The sequence below is a fragment of the Garra rufa genome, chromosome 22 (assembly GCF_049309525.1).
Source record: "Garra rufa chromosome 22, GarRuf1.0, whole genome shotgun sequence".
In the NCBI taxonomy this organism is placed as follows: domain Eukaryota; kingdom Metazoa; phylum Chordata; class Actinopteri; order Cypriniformes; family Cyprinidae; genus Garra; species Garra rufa.
In genome coordinates, this window is record NC_133382.1 from 41437142 (window position 1) to 41465070 (window position 27929).

Genomic DNA, 27929 nt, shown 5'->3' on the forward strand with positions numbered 1-27929 from the left:
CTAACAATAAAATTAAAATATAAAATACAAAAATAGTTTTTGTTAAAATGTGAATAGTTTTTATTGTTATGTTTTCAATTTTAGTTAAAGTTTTAGTGATTTTGTTGTTTATCAATTTTAGCAGTTTTTTTGTCTAAATAAATAAATAAAAAAACTAGACATTAAAAAACAATAAATAACAAAATTAACAATAAAAAATTTAACTAACAATAAAATTAAAATATAAAATACAAAAATAGTTTTTGTTAAAATGTGAATAGTTTTTATTGTTATGTTTTCAATTTTAGTTAAAGTTTTAGTGATTTTGTTGTTTATCAATTTTAGCAGTTTTTTGTCTAAATAAAAAAATAAAAACTATAGACATTTAAAAAAATAATAACTAACAAAATTAACAAAAAAAAACAAAAAAATTAACTAACAATAAAATTTAAATATAAAATACAAAAATAGTTTTTGTTAAAATGTGAATAGTTTTTATTATGTTTTCAGTTTTAGTTAAAGTTTTAGTGATTTTGTTGTTTATCAATTTTAGCAGTTTTTTATGTCTAAACAAAAAAAAATGAAAACTATATAAACATTTCAAAAACAACTAATAAAATGACAAAACACAACAAAAAGGTGAACTTTGCTAAATGTTTAAATAAAATAATAAATAAATAAAAAACTAAAAATTTTACATTAAAATGTTTTCATTTTAATTTTAGTCAAAGCTTTAGTGCTTTTGTTGTGTTTATCAATTTTAGCAGTTTTTTTGTCTAAATAAAAAATAAAAACTATAGACATTTAAAAAAAAAACAATAACTAACAAAATTACCAAAAAAAAAGAACTAACAATAAAATTAAAATATAAAATACAAAATATTTTTTGTTAAAATGTGAATAGTTTTTATTGTTATGTTTTCAGTTTTAGTTAAAGTTTTAGTGATTTTGTTGTTTGTCAATTTTAGCAGTTTTTTATGTCTAAATAAAAAATTAAAACTATAGACATTTAAAAAAAAACAATAACTAACAAAATGAACAAAAAAAATTTAACTAACAATAAAATTAAAATATAAAATACAAAAATAGTTTTTTGTTAAAATGTGAATAGTTTTTATTGTTAAGTTTTCAGTTTTAGTTAAAGTTTTAGTGATTTTGTTGTTTATCAATTTTAGCAGTTTTTTATGTCTAAACAAAAAATTAAGACTATAGACATTTAAAAAAAAAACAATAACTAACAAAATGAACAAAAAAATTTAACTAACAATAAAATTTAAATATAAAATACAAAAATAGTTTTTTGTTAAAATGTGAATAGTTTTTTATTATGTTTTCAGTTTTAGTAAAAGTTTTAGTGATTTTGTTGTTTATCAATTTTAGTAGTTTTTTATGTCTAAACAAAAAAATTAAAACTATATAAACATTTAAAAAACAACTAATAAAATGACAAAACACAACAAAAAGGTGAACTTTGCTAAATGTTTAAATAAAATAATAAATAAATAAAAAACTAAAAATTTTATTTACATTAAAATGTTTTCATTTTAATTTTAGTCAAAGCTTTAGTGCTTTTGTTGTGTTTATCAATTTTAGCAGTTTTTTATGTCTAAATAAAAATTAAAAACTATAGACATTTAAAAAAAAACAATAACTAACAAAATTACCAAAAAAAAATGTAACTAACAATAAAATTAAAACATAAAATACAAAAATAGTTTTTTGTTAAAATGTGAATAGTTTTATTGTTATGTTTTCAGTTTTAGTTAAAGTTTTAGTGATTTTGTTGTTTATCAATTTTAGCAGTTTTTTTGTCTAAATAAAAAAATAAAAACTAGACATTAAAAAAACAATAAATAACAAATTAACAATAAAAAATTTAACTAACAATAAAATTAAAATATAAAATACAAAAATAGTTTTTGTTAAAATGTGAATAGTTTTTGTTGTTTTATATTTTCAATTTTAGTAAAATTATAGTGATTTTGTTGTGTTTATCAATTTTAGTAGTTTTTTATGTCTAAACAAAAAAATAAAGCTATATAAACATTTAAAAAACAACTAATAAAATGACAAAACACAACAAAAAGGTGAACTTTGCTAAATGTTTAAATAAAATAATAAATAAAAAACTAAAAATTTTGCTTACATTAAAATGTTTTCATTTTAATTTTAGTCAAAGCTTTAGTGATTTTGTTGTTTATCAATTTTAGTAGTTTTTTATGTCTAAATAAAAAAATAAAAACTATAGACATTAAAAAAACAATAATTAACAAAAAAAATTTAACTAACAATAAAATTAAAATATAAAATACAAAAATAGTTTTTGTTAAAATGTGAATAGTTTTATTGTTATGTTTTCAATTTTAGTAAAGTTTTAGTGATTTTGTTGTTTATCAATTTTAGTAGTTTTTTAAATGTCTATAGTTTTTAAAAACTATAGACATTTAAAAAAAACAATAACTAACAAAAAAAATTTAACTAACAATAAAATTTAAATATAAAATACAAAAATAGTTTTTGTTAAAATGTGAATAGTTTTTATTGTTATGTTTTCATTTTAGTGAAAGTTTTAGTGATTTTGTTGTTTATCAATTTTAGCAGTTTTTTATGTCTAAATAAAAAAATAAAAACTATAGACATTTAAAAAAATAATAACTAACAAAATTAACAAAAAAAATTTTTTTAGCAGTTTTTTATATCTAAACAAAAAAATAAAAACTATAGACATTTAAAAAAACAATAACTAACAAAATTAACAAAAAAATTAACTAATAATACAATTTAAATATAAAATACAAAAATAGTTTTTTGTTAAAATGTGAATAGTTTTTATTATGTTTTCAGTTTTAGTTAGTTTTAGTGATTTTGTTGTTTATCAATTTTAGTAGTTTTTTTATGTCTAAATAAAAAATAAAAACTATAGACATTTAAAAAAACAATAACTAACAAAATGAACAAAAAAATTTAACTAACAATAAAATTAAAATATAAAATGCAAAAATAGTTTTTTGTTAAAATGTGAATAGTTTTTATTATGTTTTCAGTTTTAGTAAAAGTTTTAGTGATTTTGTTGTTTATCAATTTTAGTAGTTTTTTATGTCTAAACAAAAAAAAATTAAAACTATATAAACATTTAAAAAACAACTAATAAAATGACAAAACACAACAAAAAGGTGAACTTTGCTAAATGTTTAAATAAAATAATAAATAAATAAAAAACTAAAAATTTTATTTACATTAAAATGTTTTCATTTTAATTTTAGTCAAAGCTTTAGTGCTTTTGTTGTGTTTATCAATTTTAGCAGTTTTTTATGTCTAAATAAAAAATAAAAACTATAGACATTTTTAAAAAAAACAATAACTAACAAAATTACCAAAAATAAATAAATTTAACTAACAATAAAATTAAAATATAAAATACTAAATATTTTTTGTTAAAATGTGAATAGTTTTTATTGTTATGTTTTCAGTTTTAGTTAAAGTTTTAGTGATTTTGTTGTGTTTATCAATTTTAGTAGTTTTATGTCTAAATAAAAAATAAAAACTATAGACATTAAAAAAACAATAATTAACCAAAAAAAATTTAACTAACAATAAAATTAAAATATAAAATACAAAAATAGTTTTTGTTAAAATGTGAATAGTTTTATTGTTATGTTTACAATTTTAGTAAAGTTTTAGTGATTTTGTTGTTTATCAATTTTAGTAGTTTTTTATGTCTAAATAAAAAAATAAAAACTATAGACATTAAAAAACAATAATTAACAAAAAAAATTTAACTAACAATAAAATTAAAATATAAAATACAAAAATAGTTTTTGTTAAAATGTGAATAGTTTTATTGTTATGTTTTCAATTTTAGTAAAGTTTTAGTGATTTTGTTGTTTATCAATTTTAGTAGTTTTTTAAATGTCTATAGTTTTTAAAAACTATAGACATTTAAAAAAAACAATAACTAACAAAATTAACAAAAAAAAATTAACTAACAATAAAATTAAAATATAAAATACAAAAATAGTTTTTGATAAAATGTGAATAGTTTTTATTGTTATGTTTTCAATTTTAGTTAAAGTTTTAGTGATTTTGTTGTTTATCAATTTTAGCAGTTTTTTATGTCTAAATAAAAAAATTAAAAACTATAAACATTTAAAAAAAATAATAACTAACAAAATTAACAAAAAAAAATTAGCAGTTTTTTATATCTAAATAAAAAATTAAAACTATAGACATTAAAAAAACAATAACTGACAAAATTAACAAAAAATGTAACTAACAATAAAATTAAAATATAAAATAAAAAAATAGTTTTTGTTCAAATGTGAATAGTTTTTATTGTTTTATATTTTCAATTTTAGTAAAATTATAGTGATTTTGTTGTGTTTATCAATTTTAGTAGTTTTTTATGTCTAAACAAAAAAAAATTAAAACTATATGAACATTTAAAAAACAACTAATAAAATGACAAAACACAACAAAAAGGTGAACTTTGCTAAATGTTTAAATAAAATAATAAATAAATAAAAAACTAAAAATTTTACTTACATTAAAATGTTTTCATTTTAATTTTAGTCAAAGTTTTAGTGCTTATGTTGTGTTTGTCATTTTTAGTAGTTTTTTATGTCTAAATAAATAAAAAAACTATATAGACATTTAAAAAACAACTACTAAAATGATAAATGACAACAAAATGAATAAGGTGGACACTAGTGCATTGCTAAATGTTAATTTTAGATGAGCAGCTGCTCCTGTCATTTGAGATGAATGTATCTGGTCATATTGGACAGCAGCAGATATGAGATGCACATCTCACCAGAGAGCAGTATTAGATGTGGAAGTTGTGTTGGTGGTCATATCACACACAGAGATCCATGATGAGTTTGTCTAATGGATGACATCCGTCAAACGCCCTCCATTAAGGAGCTGGAGAAAATACTGTTTGGAGGGAAGAAGAGCGGAAATCATGTGGATGAAGTTTGGCCTAACCTGTTCCTGGGGGATATGTGAGTCACATAAAACTACAAACACTTTTGTTACTTAAAATAAAATAAACATGAACTGAAATATATAAATAAAACTAAATTAAATAAAACATTTCTCACTTTCATTTCGTTCTACTAAAAAAACTTTAAAAAAAATATAGATGACTGTTTTTTTCAGTGTTGAGATACTATTATATTGTTTATATTAATATTTTTATAGTTTTCATTGTTACATTTTCCTTTTTTTATTTTGGTCAAAGTTTTAGTGATATTGTTGTGTCAATAAAAAATAAACAATATCTTAAAATGACAAAAACAAAATGAACAAAAAATAAATAAAATTTTAACTAACACTAAAATGAAAATGGAAAATATAAATAAAAAATGTGTATTTCTAAACAAAAAATAAAAATAAAAACTATATACTGTACATTAAAAAAAACTAGAATAAATGACAAAAACGAAATTAACAAAAACTAAAATTTTACAATGGAAAATACAAAAATAAAAACGAATTATATAGTTTATTTTTAATCGTTTTCATTGTAATATTTTCAGTTTTCATTTTAATTTTTAATAAAATTTTAACAAAAATAAAAACTAATTTTAGTTTTTATTAATATTTTAATAGTTTTTGTTATATTTTTTCAGTTTTCCTTTTAATTTTAGTCAAAGTTTTAGTGATTTTGTTTGTCATATTTAGTAATTTTTTGTCTAAACAAAAGATAAAAAACTATATAGACATTTAAAAATAACTAATAAATTGACAAAAACACAAAATTAAAAAAATTTTAACATTAAAATGAAAAATGGAAAATATAAAAATAAAAACTTATTTTATATAATTTTTGTTTGATTTTGTTTTCATTTTTATTTTAGTCAGAGTTTTAGTGATTGTGTTTGTGTTATTTTTTTGTTTAAATAAAAAAATAAAAACTATAAAAGACATTTAAAAAAAAAACAATAACTAATAAAATAACAAAAACAAAATTACCAAAAAATAGTTTTAACTTGCATTAAAATTGAAAAATTATAAAATACAAAAATAAATACTAATTTTATTAGTTTTCTTTTTATTATTTTTTAATTAATATTTTAATGGTTTTTATTGTTATAATTTCTGTTGTCATTTTAATTTGAACTAAAAAAAAATTAATAAAATTATTAAAATGAACATGCAAAATACAAAAATAAAAACTAATTGTATAGTTTTTATTAATATTTTAATTTTTATTCTTATATTTTTCTGTTGTCATTTTATTTTAGTCGAAGTTTTAGTGATTTTGTTTGTCATTTTTAGTATATATTTTTTGTCTAAACAAAAAATAAAAACTATATAGACATTTTAAAATAACTAATAAAATGACAAAAACAACAAAATGAACAAAAAACTAAAATGTAACTAACATTAAAATGAAAATGGAAAATACAAAAATATATACATATATATATATCAAATTAAATTATTTTGTATCAAATTTAGTATGCATTTTAATATTTTATATATTTTTTATTAAAGTTTTTTTTTATTTAATATTCTTTGTTTTCATTTTAATTTTTAAGTTTAGGTATTTCGATATACATGATTTATTATTTTAGTTCAAATTCGAATTATTTATACTTTCAGTTGACTATATACACTGTGTAAATATAATATCTCAGTAAATCACAGTAAAACTAAAGTTGCAAGCTGACTTAGACAGCATTTTTGGCCATAATAGGCAAGTTTTGCACTTTCAAATCCAAGTAAAGTGCTTAAAAATGCTGTCTAGGTATAATGCCAAACAATATAAAAGCTAAAAGTAGAAGAATAATTTCTCCTTTTTCATAATCACACACCACATTAATCTCTCAGCAGCATTATTTGAACCAAACTCAAGTCAGATTCCTATTTTCTAGATAGGTTTGATTTTGTAGGCATCATAAATTCATCCAGAAATCTGCCGTCTGACGTTTTAACAGCCGTATATTAATGATCTGTAGGTCTGTGGCCAATGATCGCTTCAGTGTGTGGAAGTTGGGCATCACTCACGTCCTGAACGCCGCTCACGGAAAGATGCACTGCCAGGGAAGCCAGCACTTCTACGGCTCAACGGTGGAGTATTACGGAGTCCCCGCCGACGACTCGCCGTCCTTCAACTTATCGGCTTATTTTCACCCCTGCGCCCATTATATCAAGGAGGTTCTCAGTTCTCCAGGAGGTAAAATCATTTACTTGACTACAAGTTGAAAGTTCAGGCCTGCAAACTGAATATTACTGAGTTTGAACAAGCTGAGATGCTCAAATTAAAAGAAAAAAGAAAATATAGAAATAAAAAAGGAGAAAAATTAACAAAATTAACAAAAATAGTTTACAACAGATTTAAAAAAAAAATCTAAATGAACAAAAAAACAATTAAATGATAAATAAGTGACAGTATTTATCAACAAAATTACAAACAAAAAAGGAAAAGAAAGAAAAAGAAAAAAACAAAGAAAAAATGAGAACAATACAAAAATGGAATGAAAAAAATAAAACAATTAAATAGAAAAGACAAAAAATAAAAGAAAAACATTAAATAAGTAAAGAAAAAAATAAAATAAAATTTAGAAATAAGAAAAAAGGGGGGAAATGACACAAACAATAAAAAATTTGAAGTAAAAGAAAAATACAAATGAGCAAAAAACAATTAAATGATAAATAAGTGACAAATAAAAAGAAAATGAAATATAAAGAAAAAACTAATGAAAATAAATAAAATGAACGAAAAAAGAAAAGGAGAACAATTAAATAAAAAATACAAGAAAAAAACATTACATAACTACAGAAAAAAATAGAGAAATAAAAAGGGAAAAAATGAACGAAAAGAAAACAAATAATGAAAAATTTGAAATAAAAGAAAAATACAAATGAACAAAAAACAATTAAATGATAAATAAGTGACAAAGAAAAAGAAAAGGATATATAAAGAAAAAGAAAAACCATAAAGAGAAAATGAGAAAAATACAAAAATGAAATTAAAGAAGAAGGAAAGAAAGAAAGGAGAACAATTAAATTAAAAAAGACAAAAAATAAAGAAAAAGAGCAAAAACAAAACAATTCATAAAAAAATTGAAATAAAAGACAAATGGAAATGAACAAAAAAACAATAAATGATAAATAAGTGAAAAAGAAAATGGAAATACAAAGACAAAGAAAAAACTAATTAAAAAAAGAAAATAATGAAAAGAAATAAAAATACAAAAACATCAATTAAAAAATTAAATACAAAATAAAGTAAATGAAAAACATTAAAAAAACTAAAGAAAGTAAGAAAAGAAAATATAACAAAATTGGAAAAATTAACAAAAAACAAAACAAAAAAAATTAATGAGAACAATTAAATAAAAAAGACAAAAAAATTAAGACATTAAATGACTACAGAAAAGAACATTTAGAAATAAGAAAAAAGGGGGATGAGCAAAAGCAAAACAATTTCTTTTTTGTTAAATAAAAGAAAAAATACAAACAGACAAAAAAAACTATTAAATGATAAATAAGTGACAAATAAAAAGAAAATATAAAGAAAAAGAAAATAATGAAAGAACAAAAGAAATAAAAAAGAATAAAAGAATGAAAAGAATGAAAAGAAAGAAAAATACAAAACAAAAAATACAACAACTAAAAAAAATAAATAAACAAAAAATAAAGTAAGAGAAAAACATTAAACAACTACAGAAAGAAAGAAAAATAATTGTATAAAAAAGAAAAAAGTGGAAAAATGAACAAAAAAAATTATTAAGAAAAAATGTGAAAAATACAGATAAAAAAAAACAATTAAATGATAAATAAGTGACAAATAAAAAGAAAATATAAAGAAAAAGAAAATAATGAAAGAACAAAAGAAATAAAAAAGAATAAAAGAATGAAAAGAAAGAAAAATACAAAACAAAAAATACAACAACTAAAAAAAATAAATAAACAAAAAATAAAGTAAGAGAAAAACATTAAACAACTACAGAAAGAAAGAAAAATAATTGTATACAAAAGAAAAAAGTGGAAAAATGAACAAAAAAAATTATTAAGAAAAAATGTGAAAAATACAGATAAAAAAAACAATTAAGTGATAAATGAGTGACAAATAATAAGAAAAGGAGATGTAAAACCATAACTAGAAAATAAAAAAAGAGAAAAATACAAAAATGAAATAAAAGAATGAAAACAAAGTAAGAGTGGAGGTAATGATGTTGTTGTCTGCAGAGCGTGTTCTGGTTCACTGTGCGGTGGGTGTGAGTCGTTCGGCTTCTCTGGTTCTGGCTTATCTCATGATCCACCAGCATCTTTCTCTACTGGACGCCATTAAAACGGTCAAAGAGCATCGCTGGATCTTCCCAAACCGAGGCTTTCTCAAACAGCTGCGGGCTCTGGATGCGACTCTACGCCGTACGGAGCCACGCTGATCTGAATGAGCACAACATACTGTCTAGAAACACCAACAACATTCCTGCATCACCAGCATGTGTCTTTGGAAATAAAGATGAATATAAGAGGTAGATATTAGCACACCTAAACTCTCATGTTTTAGAAAAAAAAAAATGATTCATTTAATTTGCAGTTAGTTTAGATATTCAAGTACTTCTTTAAAATGTAGATGTATTGTACATGTAAGATAATATGTATATTTTTACTATAAAATATATTTGTACCCATACTTTATATAAAAGTAAAATAAAAGTCCCTGCACGAGCCAAATTTTTATTTGTTTGTTTATTTAGTTACTTAGTTTTGTGTATTGAGGTGTTTTTTTCTGTCATTCCAAACCTGTGTAAAAAGTAAGGTATTTAAAAAATAAATTATAATAAAAGATTTTTATTTTTATTTTTAACAAATAAATGTAAATAAAAAAACTCTGATATTTATTTAGTTTAGTTTTAGCATTCTCAACCTCATGTCAATCCAAATCTGTGTAAAAAGTAATTTTTCTTATTATTTTTTGTTAAGTTTTTGTTAAGTTTTTGTTTTGTTTTGTTTTTTTCACCCATTCAATGGGTGTTTTGTTTTATTTGCCTGCAGCTATGTATTAATTAATGTATTTATTTATATTTTTTAACTGGCATTACCAAACTTAGTAGTTTTTTCCAAATTTCTCTCAATAATATTTACTCCAAAAAAGACCATTTTAAACCTGTGATAATAGTCATTTTTAATTTTTTTGTTTAGTTTTATAAATTAGGATGTTTTGTTATCTTTGCTAGATATTTATTATGTTTGTTTGTTTGTTTGTTGCATTACCAATTTATAATAAAACTAATATTTTTCATTTTCATTTTCCACTTGTTAAAATTTTCACTCAATAATTCATAAAAAAATATTATAAAGACATTTTTTAATTTATAATAAACCAATGTAAATGTAAAAAAAACCCTGATATTTATTTAATTTAGTACATTTTGTTATATTTGCCTGCAGCTATATATATATATTTTATATATATTTTATATATTTATATATATATATATATATTTTTTTTTTTTTAATAAATCCATTCATTTATCTTTTTTTTAACTGGCTTTAATTAAAATATTTTAAATAATAATATAATATCTAATATTTAATTATTAATTAATATTTAATTAATTAATTAACAGAAAAAAAATTATCAACCTCATGTCAACCTGTGTAAAAAGTATATAATTTTTTGTTAAGTTTTTGTTTATTGGGTGTTTTGTTTCATTTGCCTGTCGTTTAATTAATTAATGTATTTATTTATTTATTTATATTTTTTTATTTGGCATTATCAAAATTTGTAGTTTGTAGCTCCAAAAAAGACAATTTCAAACCTGTGAAATAATTTTCCTCCAATTTTTTGTGTAGTTTTATAAATTATGATGTTTTGTTATCTTTGCTAGCTATTTATTTATGTTTGTTTGTTGCATTACCAACATTTTTTGAATAATATTTCAAATATTTAAAATTTAAATTTTCCACTAAATTTAAAATTTTCACTCAATAAAATAAACAAAATCACCCTCATGTCATTCCACACAGTGTGCTGTTATTTTATCTGTGGAAAACAACAAGAGATTTTATTTTATATCTTCATAATTTCTGTAAATCTTTATGCTTTTAAATTATTTGGTAATCTCCAAAGTTCCTGTACAGAGCAAAGCTGCACGATTTCCAGTGCACCAGTTTCTGAATCTAGATCCAAAAGTGAAAAAGAAGGCCTTTTCAGAGCTTGACAGATGTGCTCATTATAAACTATGAAAGAAAACATAAGATCAAAGGCATGTCCATCAGATTTGTGTGTTTGTAGGTCATTGGTGGAGTGTGTGTACATGATGTCTGGGCGAGTAAGACTATCTGCACACTACAGCACTAAATCGGGCATCAGCTGTTGTGTGGGATCACAGCGAGAGCCTGAGTCAGAAGCGGCGGATCATTATAAACACACTCTCTTCATCTCTCTGGCGGGTAATTCAGGAAAGAAGCGATGGCCCGTAAATATAGCAGGAAAGAGTATCTGTCAGTCAAAGACCTGGAGAAAGTTTTGGACTCGTGTAAGTTAAACTTGCACCAAATCGATGAGGTCTGGCCAAACCTGTACATCGGCAACGTGTGAGTATACAAGCTGCTTCGCGTTCGCTTTCACCGCTAAAAATCTGATTTATGCTGTTTTAAATGTGATGGTTTATGAAAGAGGGCTTCACAACACTAAAAACGAAAGACAGCTCTAAACTATAAGTTCACAAAACATTTCACTTTCATAAATGGATGCATTTCAGAGTGAAACTGAAAGGCTATTCAACAAGATAAAATAAGCTAGGACTTCATATACTTAAAAGTTAACTAAAACCATACAATTTTTAAAATTAAGTAGTATTATTTAAATATTTGTTTATTTTTAATTTATTGAAAAAAATGTGAAAGATTATATACTAAAATGTGAACATTAAAATGAAAAAGGAAAATACAAAAAAACATTTTTTATATTTTTTAGTCAAAGTTTTAGTGATTTTGTTGTGTTTGTCAATTTCAGTAGTTGTTTTATGTCTAAACAAAAAGATAAAAACTATACAGATGTTTAAAAACTAATAAAATGACAAAAACTGAACAAAAGACTAAAATGTAACTAACATTAAAATTAAAATGGAAAATACAAAAAAACTATTGTATGTATTTTAGCATTATATATATATATATATATATATAAATTAATTTTAAAAATTGGCATGTATATTCATCAAATTTGGCATGTATATTCATATTTTAAGTTTTTATTTTTTATTTATACATACATGATATACATGATTTTTTATTTCAGTTTTATTAAAATACAGTTTTAATTTTAGTCAAATATTTTATTGTTTGTTATTTTAGTATTTTTTATGTCTAAAAAACTATTTAGACATTTAAAATAAATCAATGTCTAAAATAACGAATAAAATTACAAAAACACAACAAAATGAACAAAAAACTAAAATGCAACTAGCATTAAAATGAAAATAAAAAAGAAATAAACAAATGAAAAAATTATATATATACACTATCATGTTTTTATTAATATTTTAACCATTTTTCTTTGTTTACTTGAACAGTTTTTAATATTTTCAAAATCAAATCTTTTTTTAAATTATATAATAAAAGTAGGCGTTTTATACTAAAATCAGGGTTATTATGGTTAACTAAAACCATAAAAATGTAATAAAGTATTTAAAAATTAAAAATTAAATAGTATTATTTAAATATAAATTTTTATTTATTTATTTATTTTTAAATAAATAGTACAGTACAGTTTATTACAGTACATTTTGTTGTGTTGTCATTTTTAGTAGTTTTTATGACTAAATAAAAAAATAAAAACTATGTAGACATTTAAAAATTACTAATAAAATGACAAAAACAATAAAGTGAAGAAAAAAAAAGAATTTAACTAGCATTAAAATAGAATATATATATATATATATATATATATATATATATATATATATATATATATATATATATATATATAATATGTATACCATTTAACCATTTTTATGTATTTATTTAAACAGTTTTTAATCAAAATCTTTTTATAGAATACATTATAAAATATATAATCACTAATTCATTCATAATTCACAGAAAAAAGGAAATTCTGAACACTGAAAATTAACAAAATAAAGATAAAATTTAAGTTTTTATATAAGTTATTTATTTTTTATTTATACATACATGATTTTTTTTATTCAATTCTGTTTTATTACAGTACATTTTGTTGTGTTGACATTTTTAATAGTTTTTGTCTAAATAAAAAAAAATAAAAACTATGTAGCCATTTAAAAATTACTAATAAAATGATAAAAACACAACAAGAAAGAATGAAGAAAAAAACAAGAATTTAACTAGCATTAAAATCAAAACAAAAAATACTAATATATATATATATATATATATAAACAAATCAAAAAAAGAAATATATAAATATGTATACTATAATTTATTATGTTTTTATTAATATTCTAACCATTTTCTTTGTTTACTTAAATGTTTTTAATCAAAATTCTTTTTTATATAACATATAATAAAAGTGGTTGTTTTATACCAGAATCAGGGTTATTATAGTTAACTAAAACCATAAAATTTAAATAAAATATTTTAAACTATATATATATATATATATATATATATATATATATAATTTTTTATGCATTACAGTACAGTTTATTACAGTACATTTTGTGTTGTCATTTTTAGTAGTTTTTATGACTAAATAAAAAAAATAAAAACTATGTAGACATTTAAAAATTACTAATAAAATGACAAACAACAAATTGAAGGAAAAAAACTAAAATTTAACTATATATATATATATATATATATATATATATATATATATATATATATATATACACACACACACACACACACACACACACATACACCATTTAACCCTTTTATTTATTTATTGAAACTGTTTTTATTCAAAATCTTTTTATATAATATATTATAAAATATATAACCACTATAATAACTAATTCTTTTATAATTCACAGAAAAAAGGAAACAATTCTGAACATTCTGAAAATTAACAAAATAAAAAATAAATAAAATTGTATTCATATTTTATCAATGACTAGAATGGAGATGAAATTTGGGTGAACTCTTCCTTGAAGAAAGTAAACCTGGTCAATTTTGACACTGAAATGTGACCATAGAGGTTTCATTTTTAAGAATTTAATCTCCTAATGACGTATTTATATTTTTTTCCAATTTTTCCAATCAGAGGAATAGCACAGAACCGAAGCGCCCTGCAGAATCTGGGCATCACTCACATTCTGAACGCGGCTCACACCAAGAGAGGAAGCATCGGGGACCAAAGCTACTACGGCACTAGTTTTGTGTACTGCGGGATCCCCGCCGACGACTCCACACACTTCGATTTAGACGTTTACTTCAAACCGGCAGCAGATTTCATTCACAAAGCTCTCAACAGTCCTGATGGTGAGAAATCACTTCAATTCACTTCAGAATTCACTTGTAGAAGTAAAATAGCTTGTGCACATTTAATCACAGAATTGAAACTGCTTATGCACTATAGTCTGAATATAAAAATCAGTTTTGACCCTAATTTCTATCTAAGCACGTTCCTGGACTTAATGTGTTTTATTAATCAAACATTTTGTCTTGCATAAAAATGTATTTGCTTTGCCTCTGTAAAGACTTCAGACACATATGACCTATGACCTAATAATAATAATAATAATTATTATTAGTATTATTTATTCAATTGTAATTTTTTAATAAAATTATCTTGCAATTGCAAGTTCATATTTTGCAATTTTGCCTTTTTTTTAAGCAATTCTGACTTTTTTTCATCAGAATTGTGAAATATAAACTCACATTTTATTATTCGTGCATGTTAATTAATATAAAAAGTCTGTCTTGCATAAAAATGTAAAGACTTCAGACACATATAACCTACATGACCTACAATTATATCAAATAATAATTTAAAAATTATATATATACATTTTAAAAAATATAGTATATATAAATATATTTATTTTTAATTTTAATTATTTATTTTATAAATTTTTGCCCATTTCTGTCACTGAATAAAAAAAAGGTTATTGCGACTTTTTATCTCACAATTCTGACTTTTTTTCTTGCAATTGCTTTTTATTTTATTTTTTTATTTGCTGCAAAATTGCAAGTTATAAAGTTCAGTTTTGAGAGGAAAAAAAGACTGATATGTTTTCAGAGTTTATATCTCACAATTCTTACTTAACAACTCAGAATTGTGTTATAAAGTCAGAATTGCAATATAAATTCGTAATTCTGAGACAAAGTCAAAGTTTATATCTCGCAGTTCTGACTTTTTTACTCAGAAATGCAAATTTTCTTTCTTCCATCTCACAATTCTGGCTTTAAAACTTGCAATTGTGAGTTTATATTTCAATTCTGAGAACAAAAGCCACAATTGTGAGGTATAAACTCACAACTGCAAGACAAAAAAGTCAGACTTGTGAGATAAAAAGTCGAAATAACCTTTTTTTATTAAGTGGTGAAAACAGGCTTTCATAAATATGAAAAGTTTATTGGGAGAAAATCAACTCTTGTCCTACATTTTGTCAGGATTGAATGTCCTGTTTCACTCACAATAAGTACAATGGGTTGCAAATGTTTTTTATAAGTCCTAAACCTATTTTCTTCAGTAGTTTTGTCTTGTTTTAGACTTGATAGTCTTGTTTTCTAGTGAAAATATCAAGACATTTTAATTCAAGATTAATTAGCATTTTTTCTATTGCAAATAAATGCTGTTCTTTTGAACTTTCTGTGTTCCAAATAATCCAAAAAATAAATTAATTTATGAGAAGCAAATCAGTATATTAGAATGATTTCTGAAGCATCATGTGACACTGAAGACTGTAGTAATGATGCTGAAAATTCAGCTTTGATCACAGGAATAAATTACAACCTAATATATATTCACATAGAAAACAGCTGTTTTAAATTCTAATATTATTTCAGAATTTTGACTGTATTTTTACTAAAGTCTAACTCACTGGAGGTCGTGTTGTTGGACTCTGGAGGTGCGTCTCGTCTGCAGTGTCTGTAGAAACAGCTGTATTAATAGCAGTGAGCTCAAGGCTGTCAAATGAATCATTGCAATGAATTGTGGGTGTTATTTTTACCAGCAAGGAACAGGCAAGAATGAGAGGCTGCTGTCACATCTTCCATAAAAACCATAAACTCTGTATGTAATCAGATCTCTGTTTTCCTCCTTAGGAAAAGTTTTGGTGCACTGCATCATGGGAATGAGCCGTTCCTCATCGCTGGTGCTGGCGTACCTGATGATCTATCACAACATGCCTCTGAACACGGCCATACGGCGCGTCATCCAAAAACGGGCCATCTATCCCAACAGGAACTTCCTGGCTCTGCTGCTGGACCTGGACCTGCAGAGGAAGAAGAAGCACAGACGATGTGTCCTGCTTTAGGATTGATCACATGATGAACGATCAGAACACCGCGTCCTAACCAGGCCAGATGTGATGAGTGCTTTGTCTCTCCACAATGAAAGCAAAATATGTGATGCTTACAATAATGTTGAGCTGGAATTTGGACCAATGAGATTTGATTGCGGCTGGAGCTACATAATGCAAAAGAAAAGTTATTTCCTTTTCTTAAAGGAATAGTTCACCCAAAATTGAACCCTCAGGCCATCCAAGATGTAGATAAGTTTGTTTCTTATTCAGATTTGGAGAAATTTAGCATTACATCACTTGCTCACCAATGGATGTGAATGGGTGCCGTCAGAATGAGAGTCCAAACGGCTGATAAAAAGTCACACTAATCCACAAGTAATCCATACCACTCCAGTCCAACATCTTGAGAAGCCAAAAGAAAAACAAATCCACAATTAAGATGTTTTTAACTAAAATACTAATCCATAATAATGCTTCCTCCAGTGAAAAAGTGGTCTGGTCTGAATCAGGAGAGATATCTGCACAGTTCAAGCACCGTTTACAAGCCAAAACAGCTCTAAACAAATATGTGACAAGTGTTTTGTCTCTCCCCACTGAAAGCAAAACACAAATGCAATCAATATATGATGCTTACAATAATGTTGAGCTGGAGTTTGGACCAATGAGATTTGATTGTGGGCGGAGCTACATAACGCAAAAAAAAAAAGTTATTTTCTTAAAGTAATAGTTCAACCAAAATGAACCTCACCCTCAGGCCATCCAAGATGTAGATGAGTTTGTTTCTTTGGAGAAAATTTGGAGAAATTTAGCATTACATCACTTGCTCACCAATGGATGTGAATGGGTGCCGTCAGAATGAGAGTCCAAACGGCTGATAAAAAAGTCACACTAATCCAAATCGACAAATAAGACGTTTTTAACTAAAATATGAATCCATAATCCATAATAACGCTTCCTCCAGTGAAAAAGTGATCTGGTCTGAATCAGGAGAGATATCTGCACAGTTCAAGCACCGTTTACAAGCCAAAACAGCTCTAAACAAATATGTGACAAGTGTTTTGTCTCTCCCCACTGAAAGCAAAACACAAATGCAATCAATATATGATGCTTACAATAATGTTGAGCTGGAGTTTGGACCAATGAGATTTGATTGTGGGCGGAGCTACGTAACGCAAAAAAAAAGTTATTTTCTTAAAGTAATAGTTCATCCAAAATGAACCTCACCCTCAGGCCATCCAAGATGTAGATGAGTTTGTTTCTTTGGAGAAAATTTGGAGATTTGGAGAAATTTAGCATTACATCACTTGCTCACCAATGGATGTGAATGGGTGCCGTCAGAATGAGAGTCCAAACGGCTGATAAAAAAGTCACACTAATCCACAAGTAATCCATACCACTCCAGTCCAACATCTTGAGAAGCCAAAAGAAAAACAAATCCACAATTAAGATGTTTTTAACTAAAATATCAATCCATAATAACGCTTCCTCCAGTGAAAAAGTGGTCTGGTCTGAATCAGGAGCGATATCTGCGCAGATCAAGCACAGTTTACAAGCCAAAACAGTTTTGAACAAATATGTGACAAGTGTTTTGTCTCTCCCCACTGAAAGCAAAACACAAATGCAATCAATATATGATGCTTACAATAATGTTGAGATGGAGTTTGGACCAATGAGATTTGATTGTGGGCGGAGCTACATTATGCAAAAGAATGTTTTTTTTTCTTTTCTTAAAGGAATAGTTTACCAAAAATGAACCTCACCCTCAGGCCATCCAAGATGTAGATGAGTTTGTTTCTTAATCAGATTTGGAAAAATGTAGCATTACGTCAGTTGCCCACCAATGGATGTGAATGGGTGCCGTCAGAATGAGAGAACGATAATTCACAAGTAATTCGTACCACTCCAGTCCAACATCTTGAGAAGGCAAAATAAAAACAAATCCACAATTAAAACGTTTTTAACTAAAATATGAGTCCATAATCTATGATAACACTTCCTTCAGTGAAAAAGTGGTCTGGTCTGAATCAGGAGAGAAATCTGCAGTTTACAAGCCAAAACAGTCCAAAACAGCTCTAAACAAATATGTGGCTGGATTTTGATGTTCGAGACAACAGGAGATGGACTTTTTCACTGGGAGAAGCATTGTTATGGATTATGGACTCATATTTTAGCCTTAAGCAACAATTTGAAGTTAAAATGTTTTAATAATGAATACATTTTTTTTACAAATACACAGCTTTTGTCTTCTCAAGATGGACTGGAGTGGTGTGGATTATTGTGATGTTTTTATCAGCTGTTTGGACTCTCATTCTGACGGCACCCATTCACTGCAGATGACCCATTGGTGAGCAAGTGATGGAAATGGACACATTTCTACAAATCTGATGAAGAAACAAACTTATCTACATCTTGGATGGTCTAAGGGTGAGTGCATTTTCAGCAATACTTCATTTTTGGGTAAACTAGTTCTTTGAATAAATAAATATATTTGCTTATCACACACAAATATTGATTGCAATAGTCTGTTTTACCTATTTTATATATATATATATATATATATATATAGAGAGAGAGAGAGAGAGAGAGAGAGAGAGAGAGAGAGAGAGAGAGTTAAAAATGCAGTCTATTGCAACCAATATTTTTTGTGTTAATCAAATTTTAGTCTCCTCGATCTTCAAACCTATGCAGAGTGTCTCAATCAGTCAATTTTTAGGGATGTTTAGGATGTTACCTGACAAGTCTATTTGGTTAATATTTCGGTGTATTTGGGGTAAATACTGTGAATTCTGACTACAGTGAAAAGCTTGAACATGCACTTCATATGCAAACATATCTATGCACTTTTAGAGAGTATCTACAGTATGATACAGACAGATTGTCAGTGAAAAGAGAACAGTTTAGTAAAAATACACTCACTCACAAATACAACACACTACCTCCAGTACATGTACAGTAGACTCTGGATCATCACACACTATAAACAACAGGACCAAAACACCAAAACACTATGCCATACAGTTTGACAGATACTGTACATTAAGTTTGGTTACACAGTTAAAGATTAAAATACATATCATGAACTGATTTTGTGAGTTGTCTTATCAGTGATTCATGTGTAATATATAAAGTCAAGATAAAATGCTTAACTGACTGATTTGTAATTACTACAGGCAAGGATTTTACAGCTTTATACAATGACTAAATATTTTAATATTGATTAAATCACTATATATTTAATTATTTTAATATTTTAGATAAACATTAGAACAACAAACACCAAGTCTGTTTTATTTATCGAGTACATTGTCTCTGTACAGCACTTTGCTCAACCTTGGGTTGTTTTTAAATCTGCTTTTTCAATAAACATTATTGTATTATGATGTATAATAAATAAAGTCCATCTTGATTTTATATTGACTTGGTATTTTATTTCTGTAGTTCTGTACAAAAGTGAGTTATGTTGCTTTGCTGGACGGCTGCTTTTTATTTTGTAATATACTTTTTTATTTAGTTATATCAATATAGACTGTTGTTTAAAAGTTTGGGATCAGTTTTTTAATTTTTTTTTTAAGTCTCTTATCTTAGAAGGCTCATCAAGACTGCATTTATTTGATCAAAATTGCAAAAAAAAAAATATTTTTGAAGGATCATGTGACACTGAAGACTGGAGTAATGGTGCTGAAAATGCAGCTTTGCAGAATAAATTACATTTTAAAGTATATCAAAATAGAAATGTGTTATTTTAAATTGTAATAATATCTCACATTATTCCGTTTTTTTTTTTGTTTTTTTTTTGATGAGATAAATGCAAAGTTTGGGATCAGTAAGATTTTTAATACTTTTTAAACATGTTTCTGCTCATCAAGGCTGCGTTTATTTGATTAAAAATACAGAAAAAAACTGTAATATTGTGAAATGTTAATGCAATTTAAAATAGTGGTTTTCTATTTTAATATACTTTAAAATATAATTTATGCCTGTGATGCAAAGCTGAATTATCAGGATTTCTGAAGGATCAAGGACACTGAAGACTGCAGTAATGATGCTGAAAATTCAGCTTTGCATCACAAAAATAAATTATATTTTAAAGTATATTCAAATAGAAATTAGTTATTTTAAATTGTAATAATATCTCACAGTAATCCTGTTTTTTCTGTATTTTTGATTAAATAAATGCAGCCTTGATAAGCATAAAATACTTCCATAAAAAAAAACATTAAAAATCTTACTAATGAGTAAGCTTTTTAATGCTTTTTAAAGGAGACGTTTCTGCTCATCAAGGCTGTGTTTATTTGATTAAAAATACCGAAAAAAACTGTAATATTGTGAAATGTTAATTCAATTTAAAATAGTGGTTTTCCAATTTAATATACTTTAAAATATAATTTATTCCTGTGATGCAAAACTGAATTTTCAGTATCATTACTCCAGTATTCAGTGTCACATGATCCTTCAGAAATCATTCTAATATGCTTATTTATTATCAATGTTACAAACAGTTGTGCTACTTAATAAATAAAACATAAAAAAGAGCAGCATTTATTAAAAATGGAAATCTTTTGTAACAATTTTTAACAAGATTGGGGTCATAATTTTTTTCTTTCTCTCTTTGAAAGAAATGAATACTAATTAAACTGATAAAAAGTGATATTAAAGACTTCTATTTTTTTTCTTTCAAAATGCTGTTCTTTAAAAAAAATGATAAAAGAATGCTGAAAAAAGCATCACAGGTTACAAAAAAATATTAGGCAGCACAACTGTTTCCAACATTGATAATAAAAGTAATAAATCAGTTTATTAGAATGATTTCTGAAGGATCATGTGACACTGAAGACTGGAGTAATGCTGCTGAAAAATCAGCTTTGCATCACAAAAATAAATTATATTATAAAGTATATTAAAATAAAAACATGTTATTTAGAATTGCAAAAATATTTAATAATATTAATATGTTTTTTTATGTATTTTTAATCAAATAAATGGAACTTTGATGAGCATAAGAGACTTTTAAAACATTAAAAATCGTTCTGAACCCAAACGTTTGAGCAGCAGTGTATATATATTTATGTGTGTGTGTGTGTATATATATAGACTTTGAGAGCTGATGTATTTTTATCCTGCCGCTGAGGGAATGAGCTCGTCTAATTTAAGACGCTGTTACTCGGACACAGACGAGTGCGACTGCAGTGTGGAAATGAGCAGAATCGTCCCTCTGTCTGTGTTCATTATAACCAGAGTGATAATACAGAAGTTCTTCTCACCAGATGATCTTACAGTATATGGTTTCTGCTCCCTGGTGCTTCCAGATCAGCATCCCTGAAGAAAGAGTGTTTAGAGCAGCATGAATCAGATTATATATATATAAATAGATAAAGTCATCAGCGTGTCTTCGACAGGCTTGAACAACACGTCATACACACATGCATCCACACACACTGACGATCTGTTCTTCAACACAACGTGAGTCTGTTTGTGCTTGAAAATCTCTTTTAGATTTATTCAGTTGTAATGATACATATGCATTGGTTATATTAAGGTATTTTGATTAATATTTAATTTGCAATGTGTAAAACTGAGACTTACTATAGCACTTTAACTGTATTAATTATAACTTGTTTACAAAATGACAAAAAAAGAGATAGTCATTTCTCAACTTGAAAATAATTGTATATTTTTAAGCATCTTTTGAAACGTTGATGTTAAAGTGGTCTGCATCATTTTATTTGATTTATTATTAATAAGTGACAACCCAAATAATACCACAAAACATAATTTTGCAGTTATATATAATAAATAGCAATTTTATATATTTGTAATATTTTAATAGTTTCTGTTTTCATCTTAATTTTAGGTAAAGTTTTAGTAATTTCATTGTTTAATTTAAAAAAAATGTCTAATATAGTTTATATCTTAATTCTTATATAGCTATTTCAATTTTGGTTTTTGTTATTTCAGTACATCCTTAGCAACTAGCTGAAATAAAATAATATTAAAAATTAATTTTTATATTTTACATTTTACCTGAAGTATAAAATAAATTTGTATGGTTTTAGTTTTAGATAAATATAATAATCCTGGTTTTGCACACAGACTTGCACACAGATCTAAACTATATAACTTTTAGATTTGTTATGCTTTTTAAAGGAGACTTTTCTGCTCATCAAGGCTGCGTTTATTTAATTAAAAATACAGAAAAAAACTGTAATACTGTGAAATGTTAATGCAATTTAAAATAGTCATTTTCTATTTTAATATACTTTAAAATATAATTTATTCCTGTGATGCAAAGCTGATTTATTATCAGTGTTGAAAACAGTTGTGCTGCTTAATATTTTTTTTGGAAACTCTAATACCTTTTTCTGAATTCTTTGATAAATAAAACATTGATAAGAACAGCATTTATTTAAAACTGAAAGGTTTTGTAACAATAAACACCTCATTCAAAGTTTGAAAAACAAAGTTTTCTTTCTCTCTATATTTATATAAATTATATAAATATTTTTATTCAGCAAGGATGTGTTAAATTGATAAAAAGTGATAGAAAAGACTTATATTGTTAGAAAAGGTTTATATTTTGAATAAATGCTGTTCTTTTTAACTTTTTATTCATCAAAGAATCCTGAAAAAAGTATCACAGGTTTAAAAAAAAAATTATATTTTCAACATGGATAATAAAAGTAACAAATGAGTATATTAGAATGATTTCTGAAGGAATAAATGGAACTTTGACGAGCATAAGAGACCTTTTTTTTGTAAAAAACATTAAAAATCTTACTAATCCCAAACAACTGAGTGGCAGTGTATATAACTAATATTAGTAACTAATAATTATCAGCAATAATTGTTTTATTGAATTTTCCATCTTACAGTGGTAAAACTGGCATGTTTGATTAAAATAACAAAACTTGATTCATACCTTAAGCTTAAAATGATTATTAAAAATGTATGAAAACATACCTTAATGTTGTTTATATGACCATGTGACTTTCTATTTTCCACAGGACATAAAATAAGATGGGTTTTTCAGAATGTCTGAGCTGGTGTTTCACATAAATTCAAGGTGTACTCTGAAACAGACAAAAATAGCATAATAAAGCAGCATTAAATATATTCTTGCCAAACAATTCATTTAATATGTGGTTCCCTATGTTCAAACTTGTTGCAATCGTGACAAAATACAAGAAAACCAAAGGAAACCAAAGCATAATATTGTACTTCTTACAGCACTACACTGTGTAAAAAAAAAAAAAAAAAAAACACTATTTGGGTTAACTTAAAATAATTTGTTACCCTGCTGCCTTAACATTTTAAGTTCGGTCAATTCAAATAAGTTTAGTCAACTTAAAATGTTAAGTTGTACTAAGTGACAACTTAAATATTTGAGTTGACTTAACAAAAAACAGGATTGTTAACCTAAAAACCTGGGCAAGTTACCCAGCTGCTTTAACATTTTAAGTTGAATCAACTCAAATATCTAAGTTGTCACTTAGTACAACTTAATATTTCAAGTTGCCTAAACTAAGAGTTGACTGAACTTAAAATTTAAAGGCAGCCAGGTAACAAATTATTTTAATTTGACTCAACAAATAGTTTTTTACAGTGTACGTTTCATATTAAATATCATTTAATACTTAATTACATTAGAAATCTAGTACTTTCTTACTTTTGCTCAAGTAAAAGTAATTCAAAATGAACAAAACTTCTATTTATCAAATTCAGTGCAGTAAAAGTATGACATTATGCTTTCACTGCAAAAAAATGCTTTTCTTACTTAGATTTTTCGTCTTGTTTTCAGCCAAAATATCTAAAGATTCTTAAATCAAGAAGGATTTTCTAAATGAGTAAAAATGTATTGTCTTGTTTTCAGAAAAAAACAAGTCAAAATGAAGTGAGTTTTTGCTTAGAACAAGCAAAATAATCTGCCAATGGGGCAAGCAAAAAAATCTTATTTCAAACACAAAACAAGATTATTTTCTTGTTTTATTACACTTAATTTTGACTTGTTTTTTCTGAAAACAAGACAATAACTTTTACTCCTCCAGAAAATCCTTCTTAATTTAAGAATTTGTAGATATTTTGTCTAGAAACAAGACAAAAAAATCTAAGTAAGAAAAGTGTATTTATCAGGATGCATTTACTTGACAAGTAAAATGACAAGATATTTTGTCCTGTTTTTCGAAAAACGTATCAAAATCTTGTTAGTTTTTGCTTAAAGCAAGCAAAAATATCTGCCAATGGGGCAAGAAAAATAATCTCATTTTAAAGGCTAAACAAGATTATTTTTCTTGCCCCATTGGCAGATATTTTTGCTTGTTTTAATATATTTTTTGTTGTTGTTGTTTAAGAAAAAAACTGTAATTTGAGAAAGAAAAATGATCTTTATGCAAAAAACAAGAATATTTTTTCTTGCCCTACACAAAGATGCATTTTCTCAAGTTTGAGATTTTGGGCTTTTTGGTGTTTCATAAACAGTTTTTTCAGACTAGTGGAAAGAAAACACCCAAAAGACACTGAGCCATAAATCTCCACTTCAGTAGCTCTTATACACACCAAACTTTACATTTTTATTCCTGTCTATATCCTGAAGGTTTTTACAGATATGCCCCGTAACGGCAGCCGTCTGATGGCTGACGGTGGGAACGGCCGATACGAGACTCCTCCAGCCTCTGAACTCCAGAGACTCCTGTGGGTCAAACCCGGAACCAGCGGCCATCTGGACGAGGTCAGGCCTGGAATATACATCGGAGACATGTAAGAAAATCAACCTGTATCTGTCAAGGAAATTAGGCTGATTAAAGGCTTCAGTGTGAGACAAAACTTCCACATCCACTCTTAAAAATAAAGGTGATTCACAATGCCATTGAAGAACCTTTTTTGTCTAAATGGTTCCATAAAGAACCTTAAACATCCTTTCTATTTCACAAAAGGTTCTTTGTGTTGAAAGAAGGCTCTTCAGATTATAAAATTATAAAAGTGTAAGAAAGAGATGGTTAATTAAAGAACCTTTGACTGAATGGTTCTTCTATGGCATCGCTGTGAAGAACCTTTTAAAGCACCTTTATTTTTAAAAAAGGGATAGTTCACCCAAAAATGAACATTTGACATTTATCTGCTTACCTCCAGGGCATCCAAGATGTAGGTGACTTTGTTTCTTCAGTAGAACACAAACAAAGATTTTTAACTCAAACCGTTGCAGTCTGTTATCATATAATGGCAGTCAACGGCAACAAACCTTTGAAAGTAAAAAAAAAAAAAAAAAACATGCACAGACAAATCCAAATTAAACCCTGCGGCTCGTGGAGATACATTGATGTCCTAAGACACAAAACAATCATTTTTTAGTGAGAAACTGAACAGTATTTCTATCATTTATATCATATCACTTTATAAAGATTTTCTGACTCAGTATTTTTTGTGCTGTTCTACAGTACAAATATTAAACATTATTAAATTTAAGAAATCCAGAAAAAAGTTTTAGGGTTTGGAAATTTTCATGATCTTTACTAAATATCCAAATGATTTTTGGCATAAAAGAAAAATCGATCATTTCGACCCATACAATTTATTTTTGGCTATTGCTACAAATACACCTGTGCTACTCAAGACTGGTTTTATCGTCCAGAATCACACACACACACACACACACACACACACACACACACACACACACATACATATATATATATATATTTGTTTCTTTTGTTGAAGGAAAAAAAAAATTGAGTAAGACAGAAATATTTTTTCTTGCCCCACAAGATGCATTTTCTCAAAAACTCTTATGGCATTATGCTTGATTTAAGAAATGTTTATAATGACATTATTTTTTTTTGGGGGGGGGGGGGGTGGATATTATTATCATTATTATTATTATTATTATTATTATTATTATTATTATTATTATTTTGTATAATATACAGTAATTTATTACATTTTAGCTAATATAATAAAATATAAAAAATGTACATATACAATTTTAGCTAATATAATAAAATATATTTATACATGTTATATATTTAATGTAAAATGTTTATGACATCAATCTTCTTCAATATTTCAACAAATAAAAAGTAGATTTGTTCAAATACATAATTTTATAATTGTGACCCTAGAAAACAAAACCAAAACCAGTCATAAGGGTAAATTTATATAAAATATACAATAATATATCAAATTTTAGCTAATACAATAAAATATATTTTTATATGTAAAATATTAAAATGTTTTCATGATTTTGACCCATACAATGTATTTTTGGCTATTGCTACAAATATACCCGTGCTACTCAAGACTATTTGTTCCTTTTGTTGAAGAAGAAAAAAATGAGCAAGAAAAATAATCTTTATGCAAAAGGGAAAACAAAAATATTTTTTCTTGCCCCACAAGATGCATTTTCTCAAAAACTCTTATGCTTGATTTAATAAATGTTTCTAATATATATATATATATATATATATATATATATTTTTTTTTTTTGGTTATTGTGTCTTACAAAGTTGGTACCCTCCCAGTCTTGTGCAATAAATGTGTAAAACTGTGTGACTGAATCTCATTCAGGTACGCAGCAAAGGACAAACACTTGCTCCAGTCTCTGAACATCACATACGTGTTAAACGCAGCTCATGGGAAGTTTAACGTCAACACCGGAGCCAGTTACTACAGAGACACTAAAATCACGTATCACGGCGTGGAGGCCTTTGACATGCCTTCCTTTGACTTGAGCACCTTCTTCTACTCTGCTGCCAAGTTTATCAAGACTGTCATGAGCACCCCTGGAGGTAAGGAAAGGAAACAATGCTAAAATACATCCTAAAAATGCATTTTTCTTTATGCAAAATATAATTAAAAAAAAATATATATATATTATTTTATTTGCTTTTGATAAATTCTTGAAATAGTTTTTATTGTTTATTTCTAGGTAAGGTGCTTGTGCACTGTGCAATGGGTCTGAGTCGCTCATCGTCACTGGTTTTAGCGTATCTGATGATTCATGAGGGCATGACGCTGGTTGAGGCCATTAAAGCTGTTGCACAAAACAGGAATATCTGCCCAAACTCTGGCTTTTTGGAGCAGCTGAGAGAACTGGACAAAAACCTGCACTGTCAGAGCACTTCCCTCTAACAAATAACAAATACAGTAAATACAGTAACAGAATTATTGAAAAAAATGGTTATGAAAATTCCCTAACAGAAATGCATTTACACATATATGATTGAATTACATGATTTAATTTTTCAATTAAAATTTGTTCTTTTTTTTTAGGTTTTGTATTTTTTTGTTGTTGTCAAAATATCTTCTGTTCCTGCTTAATGTTTAGAGCTAGTGTTCGATAAACATTTGATTCACATTTTAACACTGTAGTGCTTTCAACACAACAAGCCGGAGACAGGGGGTTAAAAAATAAGGATTCAAGATGTCAGAACAAAAGGAAAATTGTTTCAGTGTTTGAGAAGTTATTACATTTATAAAGATTATAAAGTTGAAAAGATATTATTATAGTTCATATATTAAAGTATAATTTATAAATTCAATATAGTACAA

At 25.5% G+C, this 27929-nt stretch overlaps 3 protein-coding genes across 3 annotated transcripts; all 3 read left to right on the forward strand.

Annotated features, from left to right (window-relative positions):
* Positions 1–4813: 4813 nt before the first annotated feature.
* On the forward strand, positions 4814–9662 carry LOC141297922 (dual specificity protein phosphatase 13A-like). The gene is made up of 3 exons (XM_073828389.1): positions 4814–4979; positions 6942–7159; positions 9178–9662. Exons 1-3 carry the CDS (start codon positions 4864–4866, stop codon positions 9375–9377), a joined length of 534 nt encoding a protein of 177 aa, XP_073684490.1. The 5' UTR covers positions 4814–4863; the 3' UTR covers positions 9378–9662.
* A 1694-nt stretch (positions 9663–11356) lies between these two features.
* On the forward strand, positions 11357–19771 carry LOC141298075 (dual specificity protein phosphatase 13A-like). Its single transcript, XM_073828584.1, has 3 exons — positions 11357–11535; positions 14186–14403; positions 16192–19771. The coding sequence occupies exons 1-3, from the start codon at positions 11411–11413 to the stop codon at positions 16401–16403; spliced, it is 555 nt and encodes a 184-aa protein (XP_073684685.1). The 5' UTR covers positions 11357–11410; the 3' UTR covers positions 16404–19771.
* A 1850-nt stretch (positions 19772–21621) lies between these two features.
* On the forward strand, positions 21622–27649 carry LOC141298103 (dual specificity phosphatase 29-like). The gene is made up of 4 exons (XM_073828613.1): positions 21622–21851; positions 24979–25142; positions 26946–27166; positions 27307–27649. Exons 2-4 carry the CDS (start codon positions 24991–24993, stop codon positions 27507–27509), a joined length of 576 nt encoding a protein of 191 aa, XP_073684714.1. The 5' UTR covers positions 21622–21851; positions 24979–24990; the 3' UTR covers positions 27510–27649.
* The last annotated feature ends 280 nt before the right edge of the window (positions 27650–27929 follow it).

Excerpts from the sequence above, each read along its gene's own strand:
- LOC141297922 (XM_073828389.1), top strand. The coding sequence starts at position 4,864 with ATGGATGACATCCGTCAAACGCCCTCCATTAAGGAGCTGGAGAAAATA. Across the intron at positions 4,980-6,941 it reads AACCTGTTCCTGGGGGATAT|GTCTGTGGCCAATGATCGCT; the intron begins GTGAGTCACATA and ends AATGATCTGTAG. Across the intron at positions 7,160-9,177 it reads GGTTCTCAGTTCTCCAGGAG|AGCGTGTTCTGGTTCACTGT; the intron begins GTAAAATCATTT and ends TGTTGTCTGCAG.
- LOC141298075 (XM_073828584.1), top strand. The coding sequence starts at position 11,411 with ATGGCCCGTAAATATAGCAGGAAAGAGTATCTGTCAGTCAAAGACCTG. Across the intron at positions 11,536-14,185 it reads AACCTGTACATCGGCAACGT|AGGAATAGCACAGAACCGAA; the intron begins GTGAGTATACAA and ends TTTTCCAATCAG. Across the intron at positions 14,404-16,191 it reads AGCTCTCAACAGTCCTGATG|GAAAAGTTTTGGTGCACTGC; the intron begins GTGAGAAATCAC and ends TTTCCTCCTTAG.
- LOC141298103 (XM_073828613.1), top strand. The coding sequence starts at position 24,991 with ATGCCCCGTAACGGCAGCCGTCTGATGGCTGACGGTGGGAACGGCCGA. Across the intron at positions 25,143-26,945 it reads GGAATATACATCGGAGACAT|GTACGCAGCAAAGGACAAAC; the intron begins GTAAGAAAATCA and ends AATCTCATTCAG. Across the intron at positions 27,167-27,306 it reads TGTCATGAGCACCCCTGGAG|GTAAGGTGCTTGTGCACTGT; the intron begins GTAAGGAAAGGA and ends GTTTATTTCTAG.